The 26,575-nt window shown below is 43.5% G+C and overlaps 1 protein-coding gene and 1 long non-coding RNA gene across 3 annotated transcripts in view; one reads left to right on the plus strand and one right to left on the minus strand.

The window, feature by feature from the left end:
• TSPEAR (thrombospondin type laminin G domain and EAR repeats) overlaps window positions 1–24,163 on the minus strand; it is a 35,564-nt gene extending 11,401 nt beyond the window's left edge. Inside the window, exons 1-8 of one of the 2 annotated variants that reach the window (XM_083443276.1) lie at window positions 23,598–24,162; window positions 15,114–15,157; window positions 13,212–13,432; window positions 11,694–11,932; window positions 9,342–9,432; window positions 3,780–3,936; window positions 2,199–2,330; window positions 1,137–1,369 (exon numbers count right to left, since the gene is read on the minus strand). In XM_083443276.1, the coding sequence (XP_083299402.1) occupies window positions 1,137–1,369; window positions 2,199–2,330; window positions 3,780–3,936; window positions 9,342–9,432; window positions 11,694–11,932; window positions 13,212–13,367 (1,008 nt within the window). In that variant the 5' untranslated portion in view covers window positions 13,368–13,432; window positions 15,114–15,157; window positions 23,598–24,162. Of the gene's footprint in view, window positions 1–1,136; window positions 1,370–2,198; window positions 2,331–3,779; window positions 3,937–9,341; window positions 9,433–11,693; window positions 11,933–13,211; window positions 13,433–15,113; window positions 15,158–23,597 lie in introns of both variants that reach the window. The other variant, XM_083443275.1, reaches the window with a different exon arrangement.
• LOC310678913 lies at window positions 504–17,882 on the plus strand. The gene is made up of 2 exons (XR_014512028.1): window positions 504–655; window positions 17,390–17,882. It is a non-coding gene; the product is annotated as an uncharacterized lncRNA (long non-coding RNA).
• Window positions 24,164–26,575: the final 2,412 nt, after the last annotated feature.

Consider the following 26,575-nt stretch of genomic DNA (forward strand, 5'->3'; position numbering starts at 1 on the left):
AAAATATGCTATCCTTCCCCCCACCCCACCCCAGACCACACATACTTTATTTGGAATATTTATTGGGCACACTCCATGAAATGCTCTCAGAATTTCCTACAATAAAATAGTGAAACCGCTACAGAAGCCATATTTCATAAATAGCAATAGAGCAAGACACAGCAGTGCAATGAAAGCCAGCTTTGAAAAGCTCTTGCACTTTGCCACCAAACATCTCTGGTATGAGATTCTTGGTCTGCTAAAGTCTTCTAGCACAGCCTGCTCCAAATCTCCAAATCTCTTCTTCTAGAGCAAATGTGGGGAACTTTTTCTGGCCAGAGGGCTGGATCTCTTCCCCACCCTGGCAGGCCAAAGTTGACAGGTGGGCAGCCCATCACATGACATCACATACTGATGTCATGTGATGTTTCCCTTTGAGTATCGTGAAGGTTTGAAGAAGCACGGGGGGGGGGGGGCATTTGAAAGCCTTGATCAAGGCACATGCTGACCATTTATCAGCTGATGGGCGGGTAGGAGTGCACTTTCAAACACAGCCCCCTCCATGCTTCAAACTGCAGAGTTCTGAAGGAAAAGCACAAGGGGGAGTTGAAATTGATGGGTGGATAGGAATACACCTTTCTCAATCAAAGGAATTCCTACCCTTGCTGGCCAAATGGTAAGGAGTTTCCCCCATCCCTGTTCTAGATAAATAAGAATACCAGTATGGAGGTGTGGAGGAATTATATCTATATCCATTTCAATCTATATCTGTATATTTATTTGTGTTTGAAGGGGGAAATGTGTTGTGACCTTTATCAAAGTGCCTTGATTTGTCATGGTGTTGTAAGCCTACATAGTAGTAGTTCTTGGGGACAGGTTATGACAGAGGAGAGAGAGAGAGAGAGAGAGAGAGAGAGAGTTATCACCTTACAAATGTATTAGATGGGGCCTGGATCAGCTAAATTTAATCCGATCGGTCTGGATGACAGTAGATTCTTATTGGCTTAAGGTTCCAATTCACTTGGGAGTTGACTGTCAGATGGGGGTTAATTGCCAGTTAAGGAACTGGTAAGGGAGGTGTGAGAAAAAGGCCAGAGAGAAAAGCTGATGGGAATAGTGGAGTATCCCGTAATACTGAAAATTAACTTACAATTTACCTTTTTTCCGATAGTAAAGAATTTCCAGGACTGGGCTTGGTAAGTGGGGATATTTTGGTATGCCACAAATTTCTCATCCGTCCATTTGTAGATGGCTGACCCTGGAGGAGTGTACCGATTAGCAGTAGCTGCAAAGAGTCCCACGTCAGGGATGACAAAGACCTCTATGCCCATGGTTTCAGAATTTGTAGCTAAACTCTGGTATTCTTCCAGATAGTCCAGTCTTTCTTCAACTATGAAATCAAATGGCATTAATAAGGGGATTCTGTAGGCAGAATGATCCAGCAGAATTAGCATTCCTGAAATGATTTATCTTCTCCTCCCCTCCGCTTCTGTGACCCTCTTCCTTGGGCCTTCTATCTGCCCTGAATTTCCCTCTCATTCCTTCTGGTTTCCCTACCCCTGATCCTATTCAAACTTACCTTTCACATTTAGATCTAGCTTCTCTGCTCAGATGCCTATAAGCCAGTTTAAACATGGTGCCTGAGCCCCTCTCGGCATGTTTGCACTTCTGTCTCATTGACGTCTATACTGCCTTGTCATATACACACAATAGAAGATGGCAGGCTCCCCAAGGGGCTGGCTTCAGGCACCAGTTCTGCTGGCAGACCAACCCTGCATTACAAAGATGTCTGAAAACATGACATGAAGGCTGGCAACATTAACTCCGCCGTGAAAGAATCCCTCACAGATGACCACAGCACCTGGAGACAGGCAGTCAGGTTGTGCAACCACAGAAGGGACCAGAAGAGGAATGACTGCTTGGAGGAGCGCAGAAAGAAGAAATGCCATGCTTTACCTGCACCAGCACAACCAAACACCCTCATCTGCCCCAGCTGCAACAAAACATGTCTCTCCCATTTTGGTCTCTACTGCCACAGCAGGTGCTGTAATTCCCCAAAGGTTTGACTTTACCCCCAAAGAGACACTCCTGCATTGTCTCCCAAGACAGACGGAGGCCAACCAATTTGTTGTTTATTGTTTGTAAGCCGATTTGAGATTCATTTGAATGGAAAGCGGAACAGAAATACAACCAATCAATCCGTACCCAGAAAGGCTTACCTTCTAGCAAGGAAATCCATTTATCCCCGCTGCATATAAATAGCCCTTTCTGAGCAGCATTAAACCAGAACTGACCACTTTCACTTTTGGTACAGGGAGGGCGAGACCCCAAAGTCACCTTCATGTCTGCTTCTGAATGATAACAGTTAAAAAAAAAAACACAAGCAAATTAGCAGCAAATAAATACTTGCTCTGGCACCACGAGAAATGCAATTATAGATATCAATATGCAACTGCACTGGATTATGAGAGATAATGCTTGGCTACAAACATGTTTTTCTCTGTGTTCATTTGCCACTGGACAAGTATGGTCTTTGATTTGGGGGGGGGGGGGCAATTCGAGAATGAGTTATAAACAGTGAATGGCCTTTTAGGCTTCCTCCATGTGAATAGTTCACTTTTTGAATAATAAAAATTATATGTTATGGGGGGTGGGGTGGCGTCAGGATTTTAGAGATGCTTAGGTGGGGCATGGCCAAAAAAAGGTTGGGAACCACTGGTCTAGCAGATGAAGTCACCAAATAAGTCATGGTAAAGGCAGGCTGCTGGGTTCACACATAACACCAAGCTATAGTTAAAACAAACCAAGATTCATAAGCAAAACAACAAACCATCACTTCAGATTGTGGTTTTGTTCGCAATAAACAAGCCATGGTGGTGTGTGATAACAACCAAATCTTCTGCAAAGGAACAGTTCATCCAGAAGCACTCTGGGTATGATGTTTTATTACGCCATAAACTAAGCAATGACAGTTGGCTTAATTAGGAGCTTGCACTGTGGAACTGTTGTTGAAAATTCCCCTTGGGAATTTTCCTATGAAATCCCACAGTCCCATTTTGTCCCTCGTAGCTCTTTAAGATCTTTACATAAAACCACTTGGAAAGTTCATCTGAGGATTCAGAATTAAATGTCACCAGTGGGCTGATAACACTCAATTATATCTCTTCGGCAACCTTGACCACTGGCCATGGTGGCTGAGGCAGATGGGAATCATAATCTTCTACAATGTATACAATTTCTTCTCCCATATAAACACACTACTGGATGGTAAGATTTGCAGGAGAGGCTCTGCTCTGAGTCTTGCCAGCCTCTGAAGTCAGGCAGGTAGGGATAAGGAGCGGGGCCTTCTCTGTGGTGACACCTTTCCACTAGTAAACGGCAAAGCAGACATATGTTGCTGTCATCAAAGTATAGGCAAGAAATATTGTTTTGCATTTGATAACAGAAACACTGTACAATGTTTTTGTTTATTAATGGCATTTGTCCTAAGATACGAAGTTTTCTGGGTAGCTTAAGCAATATATTATGTATATCAGTGAAAAGGTCCGCAAGGAAGAAAGGTTCATTAACTACAAGGAATCAATCTCACTATTTTATCGAAGGGGGAAATGAAACAGAATAGTATTATATGACAAAATTCAAACATACCCTTCTACTGCTGCAAGTCAATCAGCCCAGATCTGCTCTAACTCCAGGCTCTCTCTCTGCACTTGGAAGGGTTACCAGCTTGTTCTCCTCTATAGTTTCCTAATGCAAGTTGTTGGAAGCACCTCAAAACCTATTTTGTTTGTTTTACTGACCGTAAGGGTATTTCAGCAGCCCATTGCCCGCTGGTTTCACGGGGAGATCCTGCAGAATTTTAGGGATGGAGAGCACTGCTAGATTAAAGTTCATGCCAGTGCACATCCTTGAGGTAGCATCAGATCCTGGCAACAGGACCAGCTGCCTTAGCAAGCCCTGAAAAGAGAGGAAGACAGACTAGGGAATGAAATCAATCAGGGTTGTTGGAAGACCGTGGTTGGTATGTTTACAACATTGATTTTCTTTCTTTGTTCAGTTGATGACGGGGCTTAAGCCCATTTGAAAAATCATGGGCCCCAATTTTCATATGTGTGGGGAGCAACTGTGACTCATCAGTGACAGGGGAAAACTACCTTTCAGGTGCTCAGGGGCACCCTCTTCATATTGCTCTATGTGGGCTATTGAATCTGCCGTTGAACATTGATTCCAGGGCTGAGCTCAGAGGTTCCAAAGAGTCTCTGCTCAAAATAAGTTCTGTGCTGCTGGCCTCTATTCTTTATTCACAAGAGCAGCTTCTCACCAATGTGTACATGATGGGTGAACAAGTATGGTATATGAGCAATAATTCTTTGACTAATCTGTCCTTTTACTATCCACATTAACATTGAGGGTGATAGGGAACACGAGAGAAAGTATGACACTTTCATGTTATGTTGACCCTGTTGAAAGTGTATGGCTGAATTATACACCACAGTGTAGATGCAGATCAAAGCAACATTTCATGCACAAACATACTAGGTCTTCATGGAATGCCGGATATTAAGGAGCATATGCCTTTCAAACAACAGTATACTACCCCATGTTAACATTGGTTTGTTATAAAACACTTCTGCAATGGTTACCCTGCCACTTTGAGACGGATTAAACTGTTACTGAAGCTAATGTGGAAATAAACTTCTACTGGTGGAGGAAAACCCACACCCTGTAATCTAAGAAAACTTAGTATTCCATATTTTCTTGAACTAAGGATCTAGCTATACATTATTTAACATAGGTATGTAACAAAAACCTGCTGGGCTGGCTGCTTGTCCGAGGAGGGAGATTAGGGAAAAAGCACGCATGTGCAGTAGTTGTAAGAGTGTGGAGAGTATTTTCCTTCACTTCCAATAGGCTTCACTTAAGGGAATGACTATTCAACCAGTCCATGGAGTATAATATACTGCTTCCCCTATTGCCTCTCATTCATCTATAAGTCTTTTGGGACAGTAACTGGATCCTTTTTATGGCTTTCCTGCACTAGTTTCTCTCTCTAAATTTACTCTCAGCATCTCAGAAACAATTTGCCAGACCCCCCATCTTCCAATTATCCCCTTAGAGCTAGTTCTAGCACTCCCCCAATACACCTCTTTCAGCCACCCATCCTGAGCACACACCCACACCCTCGGTGCAAATAGTTTGGCTTTTCACTCTCTTTAAGTTTGAGATGTACGCTTCAGGCTGTTTTGTCATAATCTGAATTTAATAAATCATTTGTAAGCGCGAGATGAAGATCAGCATAAATCACTTCAGCTAATGTCTTCTTCATTTCCTGTTTGTTCTACCTGATCTTGCAAAGACTCTTTTTACTACAATGGAAAGCATTTCAAGAAAACATTATTTTTTTTTAAAAAAATGAACGATTGTTGACCTTTAACCATCGCAAAACATTAAGAAAGGGATAGGTGGTTTTGTCACAAAGATGTACTCAGAAACAAATCACGTTTTCGGGGATGCTAAAGTGTGGGAGTTTTGGCAGTCAAACCTAACAATGTTAGTATCTATGCTAGTTAGTAAATGAAGGGGTTAAGGACCACAGAGCTGTAAATTCCTAGAGAAGGCACACTCACCATGATTTGTTACATTTGTGTGTGTGGATTCACAGTGCTCTGAGCCTTGTTTCGATATACTGTGTCCATACTGTAGGTTTTGTAACTTGAACCAACCAACTGGAACACATCTCATAGCCAAAAAACCCTCCTTAATGCAGGAAAACCAGAACATTCCCAACAGTCCCTGCTTGAAAACTTTCAGGGATAGTTCACCACCCCTCTAGGTATCTCTCCAGTTTTTAAACTAATTTGGCTGCTAGGCCATTTTCAGGCACAATTCAAAGTGGTGATGCTTCCCTTTTAAACCCCTAAATAGTCTGGGGCCCAGATATCTGGAGAGTGGTTTTCTTTTATATGAACCTGTGTGATTGCTAAGGTGATAATTGGAGGCCCCTGCTTAAAATTAGGGCTGGCCAAATACATCAATTTCATTATCTCATCTGTCCAATTTTAAGTTCAGTTCTCCATATTTCTACATCAGCTTGTGATTATTACTTTCTAAAGTCGTCCTGAAAACATAGCAGGATTTTAGTCCAAATATCTCCTAAATACACATTTTGTATGCAGTTTTGCCTAATATACACATTTTTGCAAAGCATTTTCACCTATGCATTTTTGTATGCTACTTTCATACAAAGCTACTTTGTATGCTATGGATCCAAACTACAAGAAAGAAGATTCCACCTAAACATTAGGAAGAACTTCCTGACAGTAAGAGCTGTTCGACACTGGAATTTGCTGCCAAGGAGTGTGGTGGAGTCTCCTTCTTTGGGGGTCTTTAAGCAGAGGCTTGACAACCATATGTCAGGAGTGCTCTGATGGTGTTTCCTGCTTGGCAGGGGGTTGGACTTGATGGCCCTTGTGGTCTCTTCCAACTCTATGATTCTATGATTCATATGAATTTATATGCACAATTTACCCTAGTATGTGCATTTTGTTCACATTACTTGGCTGGAGAACTGCGCTGCAAAATCTGGAGAAGTGTGAATTAGGTAAGTCTACATTTAAATGCAAGCTGAATCAATTTTCTCTCCCATCCCTACTTAAAAATCCCTACTTAAAAATCCCTCTGCCTTCTGAAATGAGATTAGTGATGACAGAAGAAAGGGGTCCCACCCCCTTCCCTGGTCCTTCTGGCAGCCCACACATCGTATGTTCTCCCCAGAGAGCCTTGCCTAGTACTGAATTAGATGTCCTTCCCACACCAGATATTTTTATTTAGTCAGCCTTTCCAACATGGCAGCTGGTTTTAATCCAATAAATTTTATTGGTTGCTGCTAGTTTTTATTACTCTCTTTAGGTTTTTTACAGTTCCATCCTTGTTAAGTGATATCTATAGCTATCTGAAATTGTTTTAACGACTATTATGAGCCACCCTGGAAGTTTTGTTAAACTGCAAGTGGCATAGACATTTTTTTGGGGGGGGGGGAAATCCCCACAGATGGCTGGATTATTAGTGTTCCACCGGGTTTCTCATTGTTTCGGTATATCTGTGTTCTCTTCAGATATCACATGGACCAGAGATGAATGAAAGTGTTGGTTCTGGCTTCTCTCCATTTCTTGTTTTTCCAGTTTTCAGTTCTCCACATATAGCACACATTTGAATTTTTTTAAAAAGTCCTAATGAAAATTCGGTAACATTTTACTGCACATTTCTCCTAATAGGCACATTGTTTTATGCAATTTTTCCTCGTATACACATTTTTTTCAAAGCAATTTCTGTAATATAATGCACTTTCATATAACCTTCTCACCAATACATGTATTTATATGCACACTTTAACTTAGTATAAGCATTTTGTGCACATTACTTGGCTAGAGAACTGTAATGCACAAACTGGTGAAGTGTGAATTTCAAAGGTGAATTTTCACATTTTGTTTCGGGAAATTTCTGCAAGTTTGCCTTGAAATGGTAACTGAATCCAATTTCTGCCCCATCCCTACTCTTGACTCATCTTTCTTGCCTTAGAAGTTTCTGTGTCTTTCTCTCTGTGATTTTTGCTATGGAAATCTCTGGCTATCAGATTGGCTTTGGCTTTGTAGGCTTATTATCAGCTTTTATCTTGTCCATAATTTGTGGGCATGGAACACTCAGATCCTCCTCCCCAAAGGCTGAGTTATCTTGAACCAGATGCTTCTCTGCTCCGGTCGGCTTCTTTTCACAAGTTAGTTTTAAAGGAAGGGAAAATAGAATTTTATCTCTCACTCAATCGTGTCTCCCTGTCCCAGCCACACACGGTATTATGTATCTGTTGCAATGTCTGCTCATGAAAGCCTGCTGATCTATCTGAGAAAATGGCTAAAAATTATCGCCAGCAACCCAGAAATGAACAGAAGCTGTTCCGTGTTTGCATCTGCTGTTTATCTGGAAATGCTACAAGAGAGAGGGAAAGCCAAAGCATTCCTAGCAGATTAGTACCACGGTTTCCATCAGTGTGATTCCCTCAGGGTCTGTTCTGAAGTTGGTTTGATCTTTATGCAGAGCTTTGCATACTCCAGAGTTTTATGAGGCCTGCACAGAACATGGCTGATGAATGTCACAGAAACTCTTAACGCAGACCACTTTTTATCAATATCTCACCTCACAGCCTACATAAAATTGTCACGTCCCCTGCCTCAGGGTACCTGTGCTGGCTTGAAAAGCAGTGAAGGCTGACCCTCTAGGGCAAATGGGGCACTGACCCACCAACCTCAGTCTGCCTTCAGCCACCCCACCTGTCTGCCTTCTTACTTACAAATAGTCTAGAGCATTTCTGGGAAATGATATATAATGAAATGAAAAAGGTATTTAAATATACCTTCCTGAAGAAACCAGAGGCCTTTCTCCTGGGCATGGTCGACCAATTGGTGCTAAAGAAGGATAGAACTTTTTTTTATGTACGCCACAACAGCAGCAAGAATACTCATCGCAAAGTATTAGAAGACACAAGAGCTACCCACCCGGGAAGAATGGCAGATGAAGCTGATGGTCTATGTGGAAATGGCAGAAATGACTGGCAGAATCCGAGACCAGGGAGAAGAGAAGATGGAAGAAGATTGGAAAAAATTTAAAGTATATTTACAGAAATATTGCAAAATTAATGAATGTTAGAAGAATATTGGAATGAAGTTACATGGTTTTAGCAGAAGTGTTATTAAGAATTATACAAAAATTAATTGTTAATGCATTAAAGTGGAAAATTTAAAGTTAAACTGTGTTAGGGTAAATAATAGAACAAAAATTGAGAAAGAGGGAAAGGATTTGTTGAAACAGCTAATTTGAACTAGAATACAAAAAAGGGAGGTGCGAGGAAGTCGAGGAAACAAGCATATGAAAGATAAAGAAATGAAATTTGGATGTGTTTTTAAATGTTTTAGTTTTTGTTATTGTTCTGTGGCGTTGTTTTTTCTTTTTATTTTTGATGTATTGTTTGTTAAATTTTTTATTGTTTCTTCTTTTCTTTTTTATTCTTTTTCTTTTTGTAACTATTAAACATTTAATAAATATTATTTTTAAAAAAGAAAGGTCAGTTTCCTCAGAGAATCCAGGGAATGTATTTCCACAAGGGGGGAGCCAGGAATCACAAACAAGGAATTCTCAGTATCTTGCCAAGCTATAATTCTCAAAATCGTTTGGGGGCACCAATGAAAGTTAAAGTGATATTAAACGGGCATGCATTGATAATGCACATCTCCATCCCCATGTATGGCAGAGTCAGCCCATTGCATGCTGAATGGCTATGATAATCTCTTCAACACAAATAGTGTACTCACAGTGAAGAAACCTTTTCTTCTCCTTCTGCTCCCTACATAAAATCGGGATCCTGTCACAGTCAAAGATGTGGGGAAAACAGCATCTGTAATCCTAAGGTGAATAAAAAGGAAAGCACATATGTATCCAGATAGTTAAGTCATCATCACTGGTAACAGCAGAGGTAAATAGACTTACACCTTTCATCTGGGCTCTTGATGTGTGCATTCACACATTAAGGGCTGGGGAACCTGAAGTCCATGGGCCTATTGTGGCCCCTCAAGCCTTTCTCTCTGGCCCCTGAGACTCTCCCCAGGCCAGAATCCTTCCCAGCCACACCTTCTAATGGCCCTACTTCACAATCTCCTTGAGTTCTTTTGCCTGGCTGGAATGTCTTTGAACTCTCTGCTGTTGCCTCTTGCTTCCCTGGATGAAGGCTAGAGAGGTGTTTGTGTACATTACTATAAAATGCACATTCATTGCTCCGCCCACTTTTACTCTAGGCTCCGCCCACCCCTGGAATGTGTCACACACACTCCCCAAATGTTGCCTAGAAGGGAATGCAGGCTGGAAAATGCCCTCTACCCTTGCAGTAAGGTTTACCATGAAGACACAGGAAGTTTCTGCTTCACCACCTTTCCTAGTTTGAATAGGAGCAGCAAACCATGGTTCCCCAGCTTGGCATTATGTCCAAGTCAGGGGTTGTGGTTTGTTTCACTTCAAAGAAGCCATGATGGGACACAAAGATTTGTTCTTAGCTTATCAATCTTGGACAATACATGGTGTCTGGCTCAGACGGTTATGTGAGCCGGTGTGGTGTAGTGGTTAAGAGCGGTAGTCTCGTAATCTGGAGAACCGGGTTCGCGTCTCCGCTCCTCCACATGCAGCTGCTGGGTGACCTTGGGCTAGTCACACTTCTTTGAAATCTCTCAGCCTCACTCACCTCACAGAGTGTTTGTTGTGGGGGAGGAAGGGAAAGGAGAATGTTAGCCGCTTTGAGACTCCTTAAAGGGAGTGAAAGGCGGGATATCAAATCCAAACTCTTCTTCTCTTCTTCTTCCTCTGGGAGTCAGGGAGTAAACCTTTTACAAGCAACTCCCAATTCACACAGGGGTTTCGTTCCAAGGCACCTTAAGTGAAATTGCATATACAGTGGTACCTCAGGTTAAGTACTTAATTCGTTCTGGAGGTCCGTTCTTAACCTGAAACTGTTCTTAACTTGAAGCACCACTTTAGCTAATGGGGCCTCCTGCTGCCGCCGCGCCGCCAGAGCACGATTTCTGTTTTCATCCTGAAGCAAAGTTCTTAACCTGAGGTACTATTTCTGGGTTAGCGGAGTCTGTAACCTGAAGCGTATGTAACCCGAGGTACCACTGTATTTGAAAGACCATTGGAAAAGCCTGTGTGTAGGCAGAGATGTGCACCTATTGAGAGCATGTAAATGGGGAGTCGCCTGTACTATATTTTTGTTTATAACGTTGTGCAAAATAGGGTCACAGTTAATCTGCTGTTTCTACAATCCATTTGTGCCTTCAATCCTTCCGGGCGGCTATGACAGGCTAATTGCTCACATGACATTGCATCTTGTTGACCTAGTTGGTTACCCACCCTATCTACAATCCCACTTTCATAGTCTGGAGGCCAGACTGGAGTACAGAGCACCATTAGGCAGCGGGTGGGGGCCCCAAATGTAGCCCTTTAGCCCCTGGGGTTCTCTGCAGGATGCTGGACTAGATGGGCCATTGGCCTGATCCAGCAGGCTTTTCTTACATTCACACACACCCTCCCATAGGCCCAGTGGCATAGCGTGGGTTGTCAGCACCCGGGGCAAGGCAAGTAATTTGCGCCCCCTAACCCGGGGCAAGGCAAGTAATTTGCGCCCCCCCCCGCTGCACTGTCCCTCCCCCAGATAGTCCCTCGCTCTCTCTCCGCACCACACCGCACGCCTGGCACCCTCCCCTCCACAGTGGGCGGCGACCCGGCGGCTCGGATCGGATTCGCACAGCCAGCACTGCAGTGAGAGAGTGAGTGAGCCAGGTAGGGGCAGAGAGCTGCGAGTGCGAGCGCGCACCCCCCAGATGTTGCGCCCAGTGCGGCCGGCCCCCCCCTGCACCCCCCACGCTATGCCACTGCATAGGCCGCTCCCTCCTGTGATCATGCTTCTCTCTTGCTTTTCTGGAAGGTGGACGGAGGTGCATGTGTGCCTGTAGAACACCAGAGGCAGATTTTGGCCAAGACCTGATGAAAAGAGCTCCCACGTTTTGCACAAAGCCTTCAGACTTCCCAGTTCTGGGCAGTGCCATTTTCCATGCAGCCCCAACCCAGGGATGGTGGTGGTGGCAAAATTACCCCTGAATTGTACGTGCTTCACGTACACATCTGTGGGGATGCTGCAGTCCACAGTGAGAGAGAAGGAGCCTTTAGTTACTGCCAGTACCAGTGTGTGCCACTGATTGTCTGCCAAAAATACGTCCCGGAAGGTGACCCGTGTCTGCCAGCCATTGGAAAGCTCTCTGCTCCAGAAGATGAAGTGAATTTTATTCCTCGAATATCGGAGTCCAAGCAGCAGAGTGTCACTGTTTTCCTCCAAAACCGTAAAGATGTACTCGTTTCTCTGAAAGGACAGTTAAAGGCTGTTAGTCGGAAAGCTTCCCCTGGCTCCTCCCATTTATCAACCTGACTTGTCAAAATATTTTGTAAAAAAGAAAAGAAAACCTTTAATCCCAAGCATCGGAGGAACAATAAGGTTCATAGAATAAATGTCCTCCAAAACTCATTTTTTTGAAAACACAGTTAAGCTTGTCAGCCTGAAATACATTATTTTCTTCTACCAGCATATGAATCACTAATTTAATTTTTTGAGCACTCTGGCCCCAGCTTCACAATACATTTAAAGCAGTATCACACCACTTTTAACTGTCATGGCTTCCTTCCAAAGAATCCTGGGAAGTGTGGTTTGTTAAGAGTGCTGAGTGTTATTAGGACGACCCTATTTACCTCAGAGAACTACAATTCCCAGTTCCCTGTGTACACCACCTTAAAACTCATCTAGGGGGTTCTTTTGCTAACTTCAGATTGAAACTGGTATGGCAGGGAACACTTCAAAACACAGTATAGTGGAACCTTGGTTCCAGAACGGCTTAGTTGACAAACAAATTGGCTCCCGAATGCCACAAACCCGGAAGTAAGTGTTCTGGTTTGTGAACCTTTTTCGGAAGCCGAACATCCATTTCAGCTGTCGGCATTGTTTCCGGGGCCAATCAGCCAATCGGAAGCCGCGCCTTGGTTTTCGAACGTTTTGGAAGCTGAACGGACTTCCAGAACGGATTGAGTTTGAGAACCAAGGTACCACTGTATTTCATAAGAAATGACAGGATAGAGGCAAACATTGTGTGTATACCAATTCCCAAACCTGTGGTGGGAACGCACTGGATGCAGTGTACACAGCCTAACTTCCAAATAAAGATAGAATCAAGCTCCAGTTTCATTTTGTTTCCTGTGCTATCACAATCCAGAAAAAAGCAAACCCCAGGATGTTTTTCCAAGTTCTTTTTTTAAGGATATAATTCATAAAGTACACCATGACCAATTAAGAATTATCTCTTGTCACCTGTGACAGTTTTATTTCATCACCTACAGCATAAATTATGCATAGTGATTCTATCAGGCATCCGAGTGCATTTACATCCAAGTAAATTTGCCAACAACTGTTCCAGTTCCAGTTTATATGGAATCACGTGATATTGCGAAGTTTGCCAAATTGATTACAGTATTAATTAAACTCAGGTTTAGAAAACTGAATTCACCAACCACGATTTTATCGGTGGATACGTGATTCTGGATACGTGATTCTGCTCTAGTGTAAAAAAAAAAAGGCCTACCACATTGCTTACCTTGGACTGCATGGGGAAAGCTTTTAGGGTGACCACAATGGAGAATTCCTCTGGGAAGATGTCACAGTATATGAAAATCCGTGATGCTGGAAAACTGAGAAAGCGAGGGCGCATTGCAGAGAACTGGAAGCCACGTGCTCCTTGGATCTGGATCATCCGTATCCCACTCTTCACCCCATTCACAGGAACCACTTCGGAGAGAATATCCAAAGGACGCAGATCTAAACCAGAGACAGCACCAAAACGCATTACTAAAACTGGGGAAACACAGCAAAGGGCTGCAAAGGCTGCTCCTATGCCAGGAAAACGGCTTCCAGATTAATCAAAATAATGGGAAGAACTGATTAGCTGGCTGCATGCAGAAGATTTTTTTTTTAAATCCCTCTGGGTTCTTTTAACCAAACAGAGATAAGGACGCTGACATAGAATTGAAAGGGGACCATCAAGTCCTATGGTTGCCAGATATCCCTTATTCTAAGCAGGCGTCTTGTATTTTTTGAAACTAAACACTTATTCCATCTCAGGGCAGTCCACAAGACAGAAATGCAAGATGAAAACACAAATAAGTAGTTAAAACCAAAATAATAAAACAACAGCTCCACCCTCCCACAAACACATTTAAAAGGTGGTAAAATATAAATCAGCCAAAGGGGTGATATGATAGCCATGTTCAAATATATAAAAGGATGTCACATAGAGGAGGGAGGAAGGTTGTTTTCTGCTGCTCCGGAGAAGCGGACACGGAGCAATGGATCCAAACTACAAGAAAGAAGATTCCACCTAAACATTAGGAAGAACTTCCTGACAGTAAGAGCTGTTTGACAGTGGAATTTGCTGCCAAGGAGTGTGGTGGAGTCTCCTTCTTTGGAGGTCTTTAAGCAGAGGCTTGACAACCATATGTCAGGAGTGCTCTGATGGTGTTTCCTGCTTGGCAGGGGGTTGGACTCGATGGCCCTTGTGGTCTCTTCCAACTCTATGACTCTATGATTCTATGATTCAAAGATCTGGTTGAAGAGGAACATTTTCACCTGTCACCTAAATACATAAACAGTGGTACCTCTTCTTACGATCGCGATCTGTTCTGGGGTGCCGTTTGCATCCCGAAAAGTCCATAAGTAGAGTGCCGCTTCTGCGCATGCGCACGCGGCGAACCCAGAAGCAAACACTTCCAGGTTTGCCACGTTTGTAACCTGCAAAGCCACAACGTGAAGCAAACGTAACACAAGGTATGGACTATATAATGAAGGTGCCAGGTGAACCTCACTGGGGAGAGAATTTCACAAACTGAGAGCCACTGGAGAGGCACACAAAGAAGGGCCTCAGATGATGAACACAGCCAGGATGAATTTATATGGGGAGAGGCAAGTCCTTGAGGCATTGTAGTCCTGAGCCGTTTAATAAAGACCAGACATCGTCTAACCTCCATGTGAGTTTTGTGCAATCGAATCAGGATGAATGCTCAACAAACAGGTGATTTCAGCAGCCCAGAATCCGACAACCGCAGCATTACTAGATATGAGGTTCCAGGGATTTGGCCTCAAGCCTAGCTATCTTTGTTACGCAACAAACTCACTCAAATCTACATACGTCTCCACAAAAAGATAGGCAGTTTCCAAATAACTCAAATTATTCACAGAAGAAAGCAAGACACATGTGTGGCCCTAGGGAATCACATGGACTGAGGGAAAGAGGATAAGCCTCTATGACAGAAAACATCTGGTAAGCACAGACACCAGCCTTGCAGGACCAGCTGAGCCGCGTGAAGATTGTCTGCGGTGTTTCAAACAAACACCAGCAACACCAAATTAGGTCCATTTAGCAGCAGGGAAAACACCCACCGTTTGATGTCTTCCCAAATATTGTGCTGGGGGGGGGGGCAAATAGGAAGGGATTAAACCTTACCTGGAGGCTCCACATGCTTATGCAGCACCTATATAATTTCTTTCCTTAAAAAGGAAAAAAAAAAGAAACCCTCATTTTAAATTAACTGCTGTTCTTTGCCTAAGGAGCAAAAGGAAATGGTGGTCTTGAGCCACTGCAAGAATATTGCCTGATAATTGTATGGAAGTGATAGCTATTTTGTACTTCTGTCATTAATAGTTGGAAGTAAGGAAGGCTCCATACACACACGACTCCCCTCCAAAAATTCTGGGAACTGCAGTTTACCCCTCACAGAGGTACCATTTCCAGCGCCTGTTGTTAACCAACACAGTTCCTTGAATTATTTGGGGGGAGTCATGTGCTTTAAAAGTATGGTAAATGTAGACAGCCTTGAGTTGCGGTTCTAACCTTCCTCGTTTGGGATTAAGAGCCAATAAATCCAGTTGGGCAGCCACAGCACACAGGCAGCCAGCTTTTCCCTTGATCTAGCTTGAATAAGCTACCTTGAAGAGTTGTGCAACTCAAAAAAATTGCATTCATCTATCCCAACTAAAGATTGGCAAAGTAAATTATCCTGTGCCTGCAACTGATTCACCAGATTTGGTTGGATGCTGTCATTAATTTTGTTTTCATTTCCTGTATCAGTCAGCATGCCGTTAGTCACATCAAAGCTACTGGGCTTTTCCCTGCCCCTCAAGTTTACCCCCTTGCAGATGTTTTATGAATGCAAGAATGGTGAGAGGCATGTGCACATCTATATATATTAGTTTTGAGATCTGAAAGACCCTACATGTTTTGATGTATCTTCAGATGGATGCATGGAGGTAGGACATATACAACAAACTTCTGCACCTCCACGCATGCATATATAACATCTAAAATAGGTTTGGCTTCTTATTTCCTTTTGTCTCTCCCAAGCCTAATGACTGGGGTTACAGGAGAGGGACAAGTGAGTGCCCCTCCACACAGGTGCTATATTAGTGGCGGATTTATTCTGCCTTCATTTGTTGTGTGACGTTTCCTCAATGCTACCACATGACTGCTGCCCAGGGAGGCTACAGAGCAGGGGTCAGCAACCTAAGGCCCAGGGGCCAGAAGTGGCTTGCGGAGGTTGTTTGACTGGCCCATGAGCCACCCTCGAACTGAGTTGCCCACTCATGCGCTGCGCTAAACCAGTGCGGCACAGGGACTCACTTCTGCGGTGCTGGAAATTGCGTCTGCACATCCGCAGACACCGGAAATTGCGGGAGTGCACACTCATGCGCACGCGATCCGGCCCATGGAGGGATCTCCATGGGACCAATCCAGCCCAGGCAAGATAAACCTTGCTGACCCCTGGTACGGAGCAACAAGACTGGGACAAAAATAAAGAGGAAGCAGGAAGTTATGGGATATGCACTGATTGGAAATGAAGCAGTGCGACTGCCCCCAAACTTTTGCAGATGCAAACCGTGTTGAAAGTGGGATCATGTTTGAGCACCCAATAGCGTCATAAGCACAAAGGATCATGGATGTGAAAAAAGGGGTGTCTGCCGGAACCCTGTGTGCATGTGGGGGAGGGGGAGTGTGCTGCATGCCAGATGCCCACAACAGTTTCTCTAGTTTGTAAATGTGCCCATGGCAGGGGCATGGGGGGGCACATTTCTTGGGTGGGGGTGCTACTCACACTGCCCTCCCCAAGCCAGCTTTGTGCCGCTTCATGAGGCTGGGATCATTCCAGCCTTGCAAAGAGGCTCAGGGCTGGTGTTGCTCCAGCAAGGGCTAGGCTGGCATGCAGTAGGCTCCTTTTATGCAGCTCTGCCGGCACATGTGTGCGCCCGTCCTGGGCGCCATTAAAGCACACTCCACCGCTGGCCCATGTGAGTCCAGAAATGTTGACACCCCCTGATGTAAATGAACTACCCATTTTAAAAAATCAGATCCCTTCTCCTAGATCCCTAGGTGTGATGCTCCTCCTCAAGTAGACAAAGCTGCTCCGCGTTTCTTTTCTCAATGGGAAGACTGACTGTGGTAGGTTACCACAGGCACTTTGAGCAGCTCAGCTGTCTGTGGCTTGCAGACAGATTCCTCAGAGATGGTGGAGCACCCCGGTCTCAAACTGACGTAAAATGAAAGCCAAAGCAGTTATTTTCAGTTCACCTCCCACATTATACAGACGCTCTTAATGATTAAAGTGCAGCGAGGGATTATGCAGAATCTTATTAATGATTACAGAACAGCAGCTGCGGATACTTGAGAGAAGTGAGGCAAATTATGTTGCGAAGACTCTGACTAGATCCTTCTTTCACTTTTAACAGAGACTCGAGGAGGGCCACATCATCCGAGAGATCAAGGGAATGCCTGGGGCAGCTTTTTCAAAAGCTCTTAAGTTACACAGGAGCCTAAATCTCCCTTGGCTGGCAAAGAGATGGAGCTCCACTCTGGGCCCGAAAGAGACGAAAGCAGAGAGCAGGGAGGGAAAGCAGCCTGACTGCAGCGCGGCTTCTAAAATAACCAAACTGGCATAGCACTCTGGATGCACAAAGTCCCTCAGAACCTCACAAGCCCAGCAGCCTCCTTGAGATATTTATGCTGCATATGATTTAAACGTCAGTTTTTCATTTGTATAAGGTGTTTGAACTTGCAAGCGTAATGCTATTCCTGCAAAATCTCCACAGCAAACATTCATATTAACATGTTCACTTGAAGTTATACAACTGGGGTTGGGAGTGAGGAATATGCCCCTCATATCTTCTGTGTGAAAACACTCAAAAAAGCATCAGGTTGCATAATATACAAGTGTTCTAAAAACTACATGACATCTTAATATCGGCCACGTGCAACCATCAGTTCAGTGGGTTTGATCTGGCAGCTCTAAAAGATTGTGATGGAAGCACCTGCCAGGTGTACTGGGCGTGGTTCCTCAGGTCTCTGAACCACACTGGAGAGAATCAGCCTTTGGTATTGTCAGTACATGCAATGCCTCCAAATTTGCCAGTTATCCATCAGTCTGGTTGTTCGTCGGATGGCAGATGTGTGCCAGGCCCTAAGAGATGGAGGGCATTCTCCATTCCTGTAGCAGGAATTCAGCACAGCTCTCAGACTTAAGGCTAGTTGGCTGAGATCTCCTGTTGAATATGTTCCAGTTAATTATTTTAAATTGAAACTCAGAGGCCTATGTGGGTGAACTCTAGAAAGGGGTGTGGACCAGGGCCTCTGCATGCCCATCATGTCTCAATTTAAGAATTCCTGTCTCAAAACAAAGGCTGCGTTTGAGGGCTTTCTAGATCAGCCTTCTGGGTGCCTTGTTACTAAAGAGTTCCCCAAGTGCAGGGTTTTTTCCTGGGGACACTCAAGAGTACGCAGTACTGGCACCCTTTTTTCTAGAAGAAAAGCACTGTCCAAGCTCAAGGAATTTTAGCTGCAGAATGGAACTCCCCACCCTCTCTTCTCCCTGCTCGCACCCCATAATTTGTTCTGGAGGGTTGGGGGCACCACTAGAACACATTTAGCAGTTGCACAGGGAATTTTCACTGTGAACTGAAAACTCCTCACGCTAGGGGAACTATTTAGTCAAATACTGCCTTAGATGTTTTAGTCTACAGCTGAAATGCATATGCAATTGATACTAATTGTTTCTTGTGCAGCAGGGCTTTCCCCCATCCCCTTCACCCCCCAAAAATTGGCTCAAGGGGGTTGAGAGAACCAAAAGAGCAGCACAGGGGGGACTAGGGAGTGTTTCATTGGGCAAGTTGCAATGCTTATGCAGATGGAACAACTGAAATAGTACAGTGTTGTATGTGCGCAACGTCCAATACTATTCCTACTCGGAGTAGACCCATTCAGGTTAATGGACATAACTAACGTAGGTTCATTTATTTCAGTGGATCAGAGTAGGGCTTAGTTGACTACAACCCTGTATTTCCATTGCTTTTATACACTCCTATGCAAATTGTTGTCTTGCTTTTTATATTTCTCTAGGGCCGAGTTCTTGGGAACGTCCCCCCACTTGTCCATTCTTTCATGCTTCTGGATCCATCTTCACGCTGAAGATTTGATGCATTCATGTGGGCAAATGGAATTTGCTTTACAGCCCACACTGCTCCTGCAAAATCTCGAAGCAAACTTTCCACTTTGAGAACTGGCGCAGCTCATGAGAGATGTGCTTTCCTGTGCCGCTGGCATTTCCCACGCTCCCAGTTGTGTGCTGTAGCACCAGACTGGTTAACAACTACTGTGTAAATAGATCCTAAGAAAAGAATCAAAGGTTGTGCAGTTAGATTGCACTGGAATTCCTTCACAAATTTAATAAATAATAATAAATAATATATGTACTAGTTGGTTGCCTTGAGCCACTGCTCAGTCAAGGTGTTGGTACACCTAATATGTTCAGTTTGTACTGAAATGTGCACCAGACCCACCATCAAAGGGTTACAATTATTTTTCCTTGGTAAAGACTAAGGTTGAAACAGATTTAAAAACTCACAGACAAAAGAAATCTCCGCCTAGCATGATATAGTTTCTGTGCCTTTTCCTCATTTTTCAAGTAAAAAACTTAAGACTGAATATTGTTTCTTCTTCAGATACAATCCATTAATTTATCCATCTCCATGGTCCCTGTTATTTTAATGAGTTAATATTTATCAGGTGGTGCAGAAAGCTGTTTCCACTGCCTGACAAATACAACATTTTCTGCCACCGATAAATTCAATATAAGTAGTCTAAGAGGGGGCTGTTGTTGTCTTGTGTCTAGATTATGTAACAGAACCATAGAAGATCCTGATCTTACGGCAATTCTAGATATTTGAAATACCCCATGCAATACACAAATCCTTCATCTGAAAGAATAACATATGGAAAATAATGTCTTGCAATACAGTATTACAATACCGAACATTAAGGCTCAGGATTCAGAGGGGATTTCCCTGCTTCAGCGCACCGTAAAAATAAACGCAGACAAAAAAAATCTCCTGAACCTGGCAAAAGAAATCTCATCCGGGGTTCAAAAGGTAAAATTTACCATGGAATGGGGATTCCCCCGTTATTTCCCTTGACTACATTTTAAATAACTTCCAACAGTTGACATAAGGCAATATGGTTTTTTTAACAGTGGGAAAGCAATGTCACTTCCAGGAGAGTATAACTGTGCAATTGTTTCAGTAATTTAAAATAAAGAAAACCTAGGAAATGGGCTGAAATCAAACTTGCATTCCTAGAGATTGCTCAGCAGCCCCAGAAGAAGAACCCAACTATGTGGAGAGACACCAGGAGCAAGCCAGGTTCTGGGATCGGTGTGCTCCTCGCACGCACAAGGTTTTTGAAGCATCCACAAAACATCGAAATCAAAGCACTAGTCTGTATTCCCCTCCCCCAAATTTACCCTTGGTGAGGAAAACCAAAGCTGTTCTCAACGACCCATTTGCAACACCACCACCACCACATTCAATCCCTTTCTGAAAGCACCCAGAGAGGTACAATACACAAGCATAAAATTGTGTATTGCTGTGCTGTCCAGAAATCAGTTCATTGTCCTAGATTACTAACCTCAGGAATCGAAGAATCTTGCTTATTTCAGACACATATGGAAGAATAGTTTAAGTAACATATACTCAGTTTACACTTCCCCCCCTCTCTCTTACACACACACACACACACAACACACACACACACAGAGAGAGAGAGAGAGAGAGAGAGAGAGAGATTCGCCATGCTTGGTCAGTTGGGTGAGGAACCCTCCAGATGTTGCTAGACTAGGAGTAGGGACTCCAACAACATCTGGAGGGCCACATGTTTCCCACTGCTGATATGAATGGAAAAGAACCACAAGTGGAATAGAAATAATCACCCATCACTCATCCCTTAGTTTCAAAGACTAAAAGCACTTAGCAATATGTAACTATAAAGAGCTTTGAAGAACTTATGCAGTCTGTTCGAACATTTTGCTCTCCTTTTTCCATGGAGGGGTAATTCAGAAATGTTCTGTACTCGGGAGGATTTTTTCCTTGAAATGACCCTGCTGATATTGACACTAGTCCTCCTTCTTACTGGAATTGAGTTTTTATTCTCGGGTTCAAAGCAAGACAGATTACTAATGACTGAAACTGCTTTGATTTTGTATTGGTGAGGGGAGAAAATATGTGCAGATATATTTTAAAAAGTGTATTCAATTGGTTCCTTGTTAGTTACGTATCTTACGGGCCAGTTCCAAACACTGGACACCCTCAGATATGTGCAGGGAAATGCTGAACTCACCAAAATTCAAACGGTGTGCAAAAAATAAAACATGTCAGAATAGATTTGGACTTGCAAATGGACATTTCCAGACCACCCTGTTGAGCTCGTTCACTGCAATGTGTCTTGGGACAATCCAGAAAGCACACCGCTGCCTGTTACAATATTCCCGCTTGCCAAGAGAAGGCATCAAAAAAATGTTGACCAGGCATGCCTAGATGTAATTACACTTACAGATAAGCCCATGGGCACATAAACTATCATGTTATATGAATATTTTAGATTTAATTCTTGTGATTCCAAGGGGAATTTAGCATTTTGTGTTTATACTTGCTTTATTCTTTCTGTCAGGTTTATGATTTGCATCATCCCTGCCATTAGTAAAGTGCTTAGAAGTTCTATTTGCAAACAAGTAGTATATTAAACGCTGTTAACAACAAATCAAAATATAAATGGTTTAATTTCTATGCAAAGTTAAAATTACATTGACAAATCCTGAAAACCTAGTGAGTTAACTGGGGTAGATTCTCTCCACCCACCACAAAATAACTGTTTAGTAGAAGCAAACGAAGGCAATGCATATAACTAGTCATCAGCTCAAGATGGCAAACTCATTCATTTTCTATATTCATGTAGACACTTGCAAAGAGAGAAACAATTTCTCTGGTGCTTTTAACAAGGATCAGTAGCTCCAGCACAGCATGAACATTTGAACCGAGTCTCAAAGCTAGAGCTGTTTTGTTAGATGTAGAACAAAATTCCTATGCAGAAGAAATGCATTTTAGGAATGAATGTAAATCTCAGATGAAGATAGTAATGTGCAATGGTTGCACACGTGGGGTTTATTTTGCTCTGTGCCCATACTTGGGAAGCACCAAATGCCACAGCTTGTTGGCATATGTCCCTTGCATGGTCATTTGTGATGTGGGTTGCACGTCAATAGCTAGACAGATGTGTCCTCAATGCAGCAGTGTTGTAACATGTGGAGCCGCACTTACCACACAAAAATATGTTAATATGTGAGACTGAAACAGAAAAAGAAAGAAAAGTGGAAGGGATTTAAAAAATAATAATAACAGCACCAAATCTGCCCAGAAATGCAGAATAAGGTGAGCTTCAGACAGGTGCCAGGAGAGTTTATTAATGCGACTAAACATTTCAGCAAGTGCCTTCATTAGGGGCAACAATTGTGCACAGGTTTTCTGTATGAAAAATGTGCTTCTAAAAGTTATTTCAGCAGACCCAGCATATATGTCTCCACAGCTGTGGTTCCCATAACTGTAGGGATCAAAGGGATGAAACTGAAGCCAATTTGTAAAAAAGAAAAAAAGAAAAAAAGGAAAAAAAAAAGCTTGACAATGTTGGAATTTGTCTAAAAAAACAGCTCAAAAACTTTTCCTTTAAAAAAGTCAACAACTTTCGGGGTGTTTTTACTTTTTGAAATATGGCAACCCTATCACGGTTAACAGCCCCAAGAATTTGCTACTTCCAAGAATGCGTCTTTGAATACATGGCTAATTGGAAGAGGGAGCTTAGGGGGTGGGTGTCAAAATCTTCTCCTTCCTGAATGCCGTGAAAGTTTCCATAAAATGAAATTTTAGTAAATTTACTACGGCTACCATCCCAAACGCATAGACTAGGGAGAAAACCCCATCAACCACAGGAGGACCTCTGATCAAACACGCTCAGGATCGGGCAGCGTGGCACTTTTGCTTTAATCAACTGAGATTTCTCGAAGCATTGCTCTCAAAAGGCTCATCAACATAACTCACTTTCACTCAGTGGCGTAGCGTGGGTTGTCAGCACCCGGGGCAAGGCAAGTAATTTGCGCCCCCTAACCCGTGGATTTGCGCCCCCTAACCCTAACCCCCAGACGTTGCGCCTGGTGCGGCCAGCCCCCCCTGCACCCCCCATGCTACGCCACTGCTTTCACTCACAACTAGATAACATGACAGAACTGAAAGAAAACTAACTTCCAGGTTAACTAACACAGTAACACAGTTCTTGTCTTGCCAAGAGATGCTCCTCCACACAAGGGTTCTGCACAGCTGAAATGGAACCTAAAAAAAATCTACTTCAACCCTACATGATATCTTTGCTGTCCCTCCCATCTTTTAATTCCACACATCATGGTTTATTTCAGGGGGGGGGGGTAAGGACTTGGGAGCCCATGTATTTGAGCTCTGAAATATAATCATGATTGCATATTTAGAAGGCAAGTTCATTTGAGGAGCTGAAGCTCAGAGGATGAAGTGTAGCCAACCACCCCAATACTGACACCCCAGCCCTTCTTACCTGTGCAGTGCTCCCATGACTTTCCTCCTCTGGCCAGGGTCTGCTCAATCCCCCAGTGCAGAAGCACAGCCCAAACCATTAGCAGAGCAGACATCGGAGAACTTTGTCACTCCTGGTCATCATCTAATCTCCTCATATCCTAAACCTCTGCTCTTGGGTCATTCAGAGACCTTACAGGAACATCTTGTTGGGGGGCACCTACAAGGAGTGACCCAGCCCTCCAAGGTTCCTGGCCCTCCTAGAAGAAGGGGTTGTATCAGGCTGGTGACCACAGTCTGAGTTCTCCCTCTCTCTGCTTCTCCTCATCAGGCTTTCCTCCCAGTGCCACCTAAAACCACTCGTCCAGGCTTAGCCAGCTGCTATTATTAGGCTGCAAGGTAAGAGGCATTCTTCCCAAATGGAAGCACAAATATAATCAGCAGAGGAAAGCCAGAAAGTGGCTTTCTGGTGTCTAGTTGCTGAAATGCTCCATCCTGAAGAAGCAGGGAGAAAGAGACCAGCCACCAGCCACAAAATAAGCAACAGCAGGAGGCTGCCTTTGCAGACATTTAAATGGAAACTAGCCTGAAAAAGAGGAGGAGAAGTACTGCCTTGGGGAGCTTTTCATCTTTTGCCCAGCCCTCTTGAGGTTGGGTTTTAATGTTTAAGCAAAGGAATTTCCCTCTCCAGCAGAGCCAGTGTTCAGAGGGCATGGCAGATAAAGAGCAGGAGGAGGAGCTCAGCTTTTGTGTGCACCTGAAATCATCATCATCTCATCTACCGTGATGCTGCAAGCCTAGATTAAGATAGAGCCATGTGCGTGTGTTATGTGCCTTGTCTTCCCGGCTCTGTAATTATTCCCACCCACCAGAGTTTTGCAGAAAAAAAGGGATTCTGAAATAACTAGGCAGTGCTTCACACCACCAATATTACTGCAATTGAAGGGGGTTAGCTGCCTGTCTAAATGCTGCCAAAACTCAATTTGGAATCTATGCGCAGAAAACAAAGGAAACTGATGCTGCTGGGTTTAAGCTGCGTACAAACCAGGCATTAAAAACCACATGTAGAGCACATAGCTTCCTCCAAAGAGTCATGGGAACTGTAGTATAAGGATATTTTGAATTGCAGCTTTGTGAAAGGTAAGCTCCAGCTCACATGATTATTTGGGATAAATCATGTGCTTTAAATGTATTTTAAATGTGTGATATGTACACACAGAGATATTCACTTTGAGGTTGGTGAAGCTGTGGATTTCCCTGAGATGAGGCAGTGGCTGTGAGACGGATGGGGTGGCATGAGAAAAGTGCGAGAAAACATACAGCTTGAGAAGCTCATTAAAATTAAAACAGTAGAATTAGAGACAGAGCTGCAAGGTCTCTAGATAATAGCAAACATCCAATTACTGTGGCCACAAAAATGAGAATGCAGTTCTTTAACAATGGGGACTGTTTCCTTGGAAGATAATAAAGGAATGCCTAGGAAGAACATGGGCGCCATTCTGTGCCAATTCGTTTTGCACCCTCGTGGTGAATTTGGACCAGTTCAAATACTTCTTCCAGGCTGTTCTTGATAGGGAACAGCCCTGATTAGCCTCTTGAGTCTCGACAAAAAAGTCTATGACTAGATCCTTCCCTCTCCACCTGCATACATGCTGTCCTGGAAACCATAGGGGATTCCTCAATCTCCAGAGCAGAACATTCCAATCAGACCAAGAAATGGAAGGCTTTGTGCCACAGACACCTGAGCTTCTACAAGACAATGGTCTGACCATAGTCTGACCATGACAAGACTGACACAACTACCTGTTCCAGGAAAGCAATATACTAATAATAATAATAAATTTTATTTATACCCCACCCTCCCCAGGCAAGACCGGACTCAGGGCAGATATAAAAACAAATTGATTGAAATAAAACTTAAAAACAAGATTAAAATACAACATTAAAATATTAAAATACAGCCTCATTTCAATGGAAACGCAAATCAAAAACTTTTTGGGGGATGAAAACGTCAAGTCTTCACCAAGGCTAACTTTCCAGACTGGTCCTACATGGGCCAGAAAAAAGTCAGGGAAGTCCCCAAATAGGATTTCCATCACAGAAGGGGAAAGGAAAAAGAAGAGGGGGGTGGGAATCAAACAGATTCCAAGTCGAAGGCCAGGCGGAACAACTCTGTCTTACAGGCCCTGAGGAAAGACATCAGATCCTGCAGGGCCCTGGTCTCATGAGACAGAGCGTTCCACCAGGCCAGAGCCAGTGTTGAATATAGGAAGCTGCCTTGTACAATTGGTCCATCTAGCTCAGAATTGTCACTGACTGGCTCTCCTTATAGGCAGGTGGGAGTCCTTCCCAATCTTACCTGGAGATGCCAGGAATTGAACCAGGCACTTTTTGAATGCAAAGTCTGTTGGAAATTCTGGCGGCCAAGATCCAAGTTTGGGGCAAGTGAGAGAACCCTTGCAGAGATTTAATATGGCAAAACATACAGCATGGAAATATAGGCTGCAAAACCTTAAAATGTGCCCTTTTCAGTGAATTCCAAAATGTCCCTTTTAAGAGCTCCTTCCATAGTTTCCCACTTCCCCTAGCACACAGATAGACCACAGTTATAAAATGGTTTACTTACAAACCATTTAAAGGTCAGGTTCTTGTGCTTTCCCATACAACGGTCAGAAAACGTTGCACAGGCAGTAAGATGTTGCTTGGATACAAAATGGTAAACATTCCTATACAATCGGTATAGGAAAACATTGGATTCAAACTCCATTATTGTCTGAAACAAAAGAGGCTGGTTAAAGCCATGCGGCTGGAAGGAGCAGCTTGGGGCTCCTCACACATCGAATTCGCATTTAGACTGAGTACAACAAAAGGCTTGGCTGCCCATTTCCTCCCAAGGTGAGGGGAAGTGATGTAGGCTAATTGACTGCAAAGAAGGATGATCCAGGAGGGAGGGAGGCTTGGGATTCCTCCCCCCTGAGGTGCTCTATTTATTGTTAAAGA

This window comes from Podarcis tiliguerta (genome assembly GCF_965153285.1).
Source record: "Podarcis tiliguerta genome assembly, chromosome: 5".
NCBI lineage: Eukaryota > Metazoa > Chordata > Lepidosauria > Squamata > Lacertidae > Podarcis > Podarcis tiliguerta.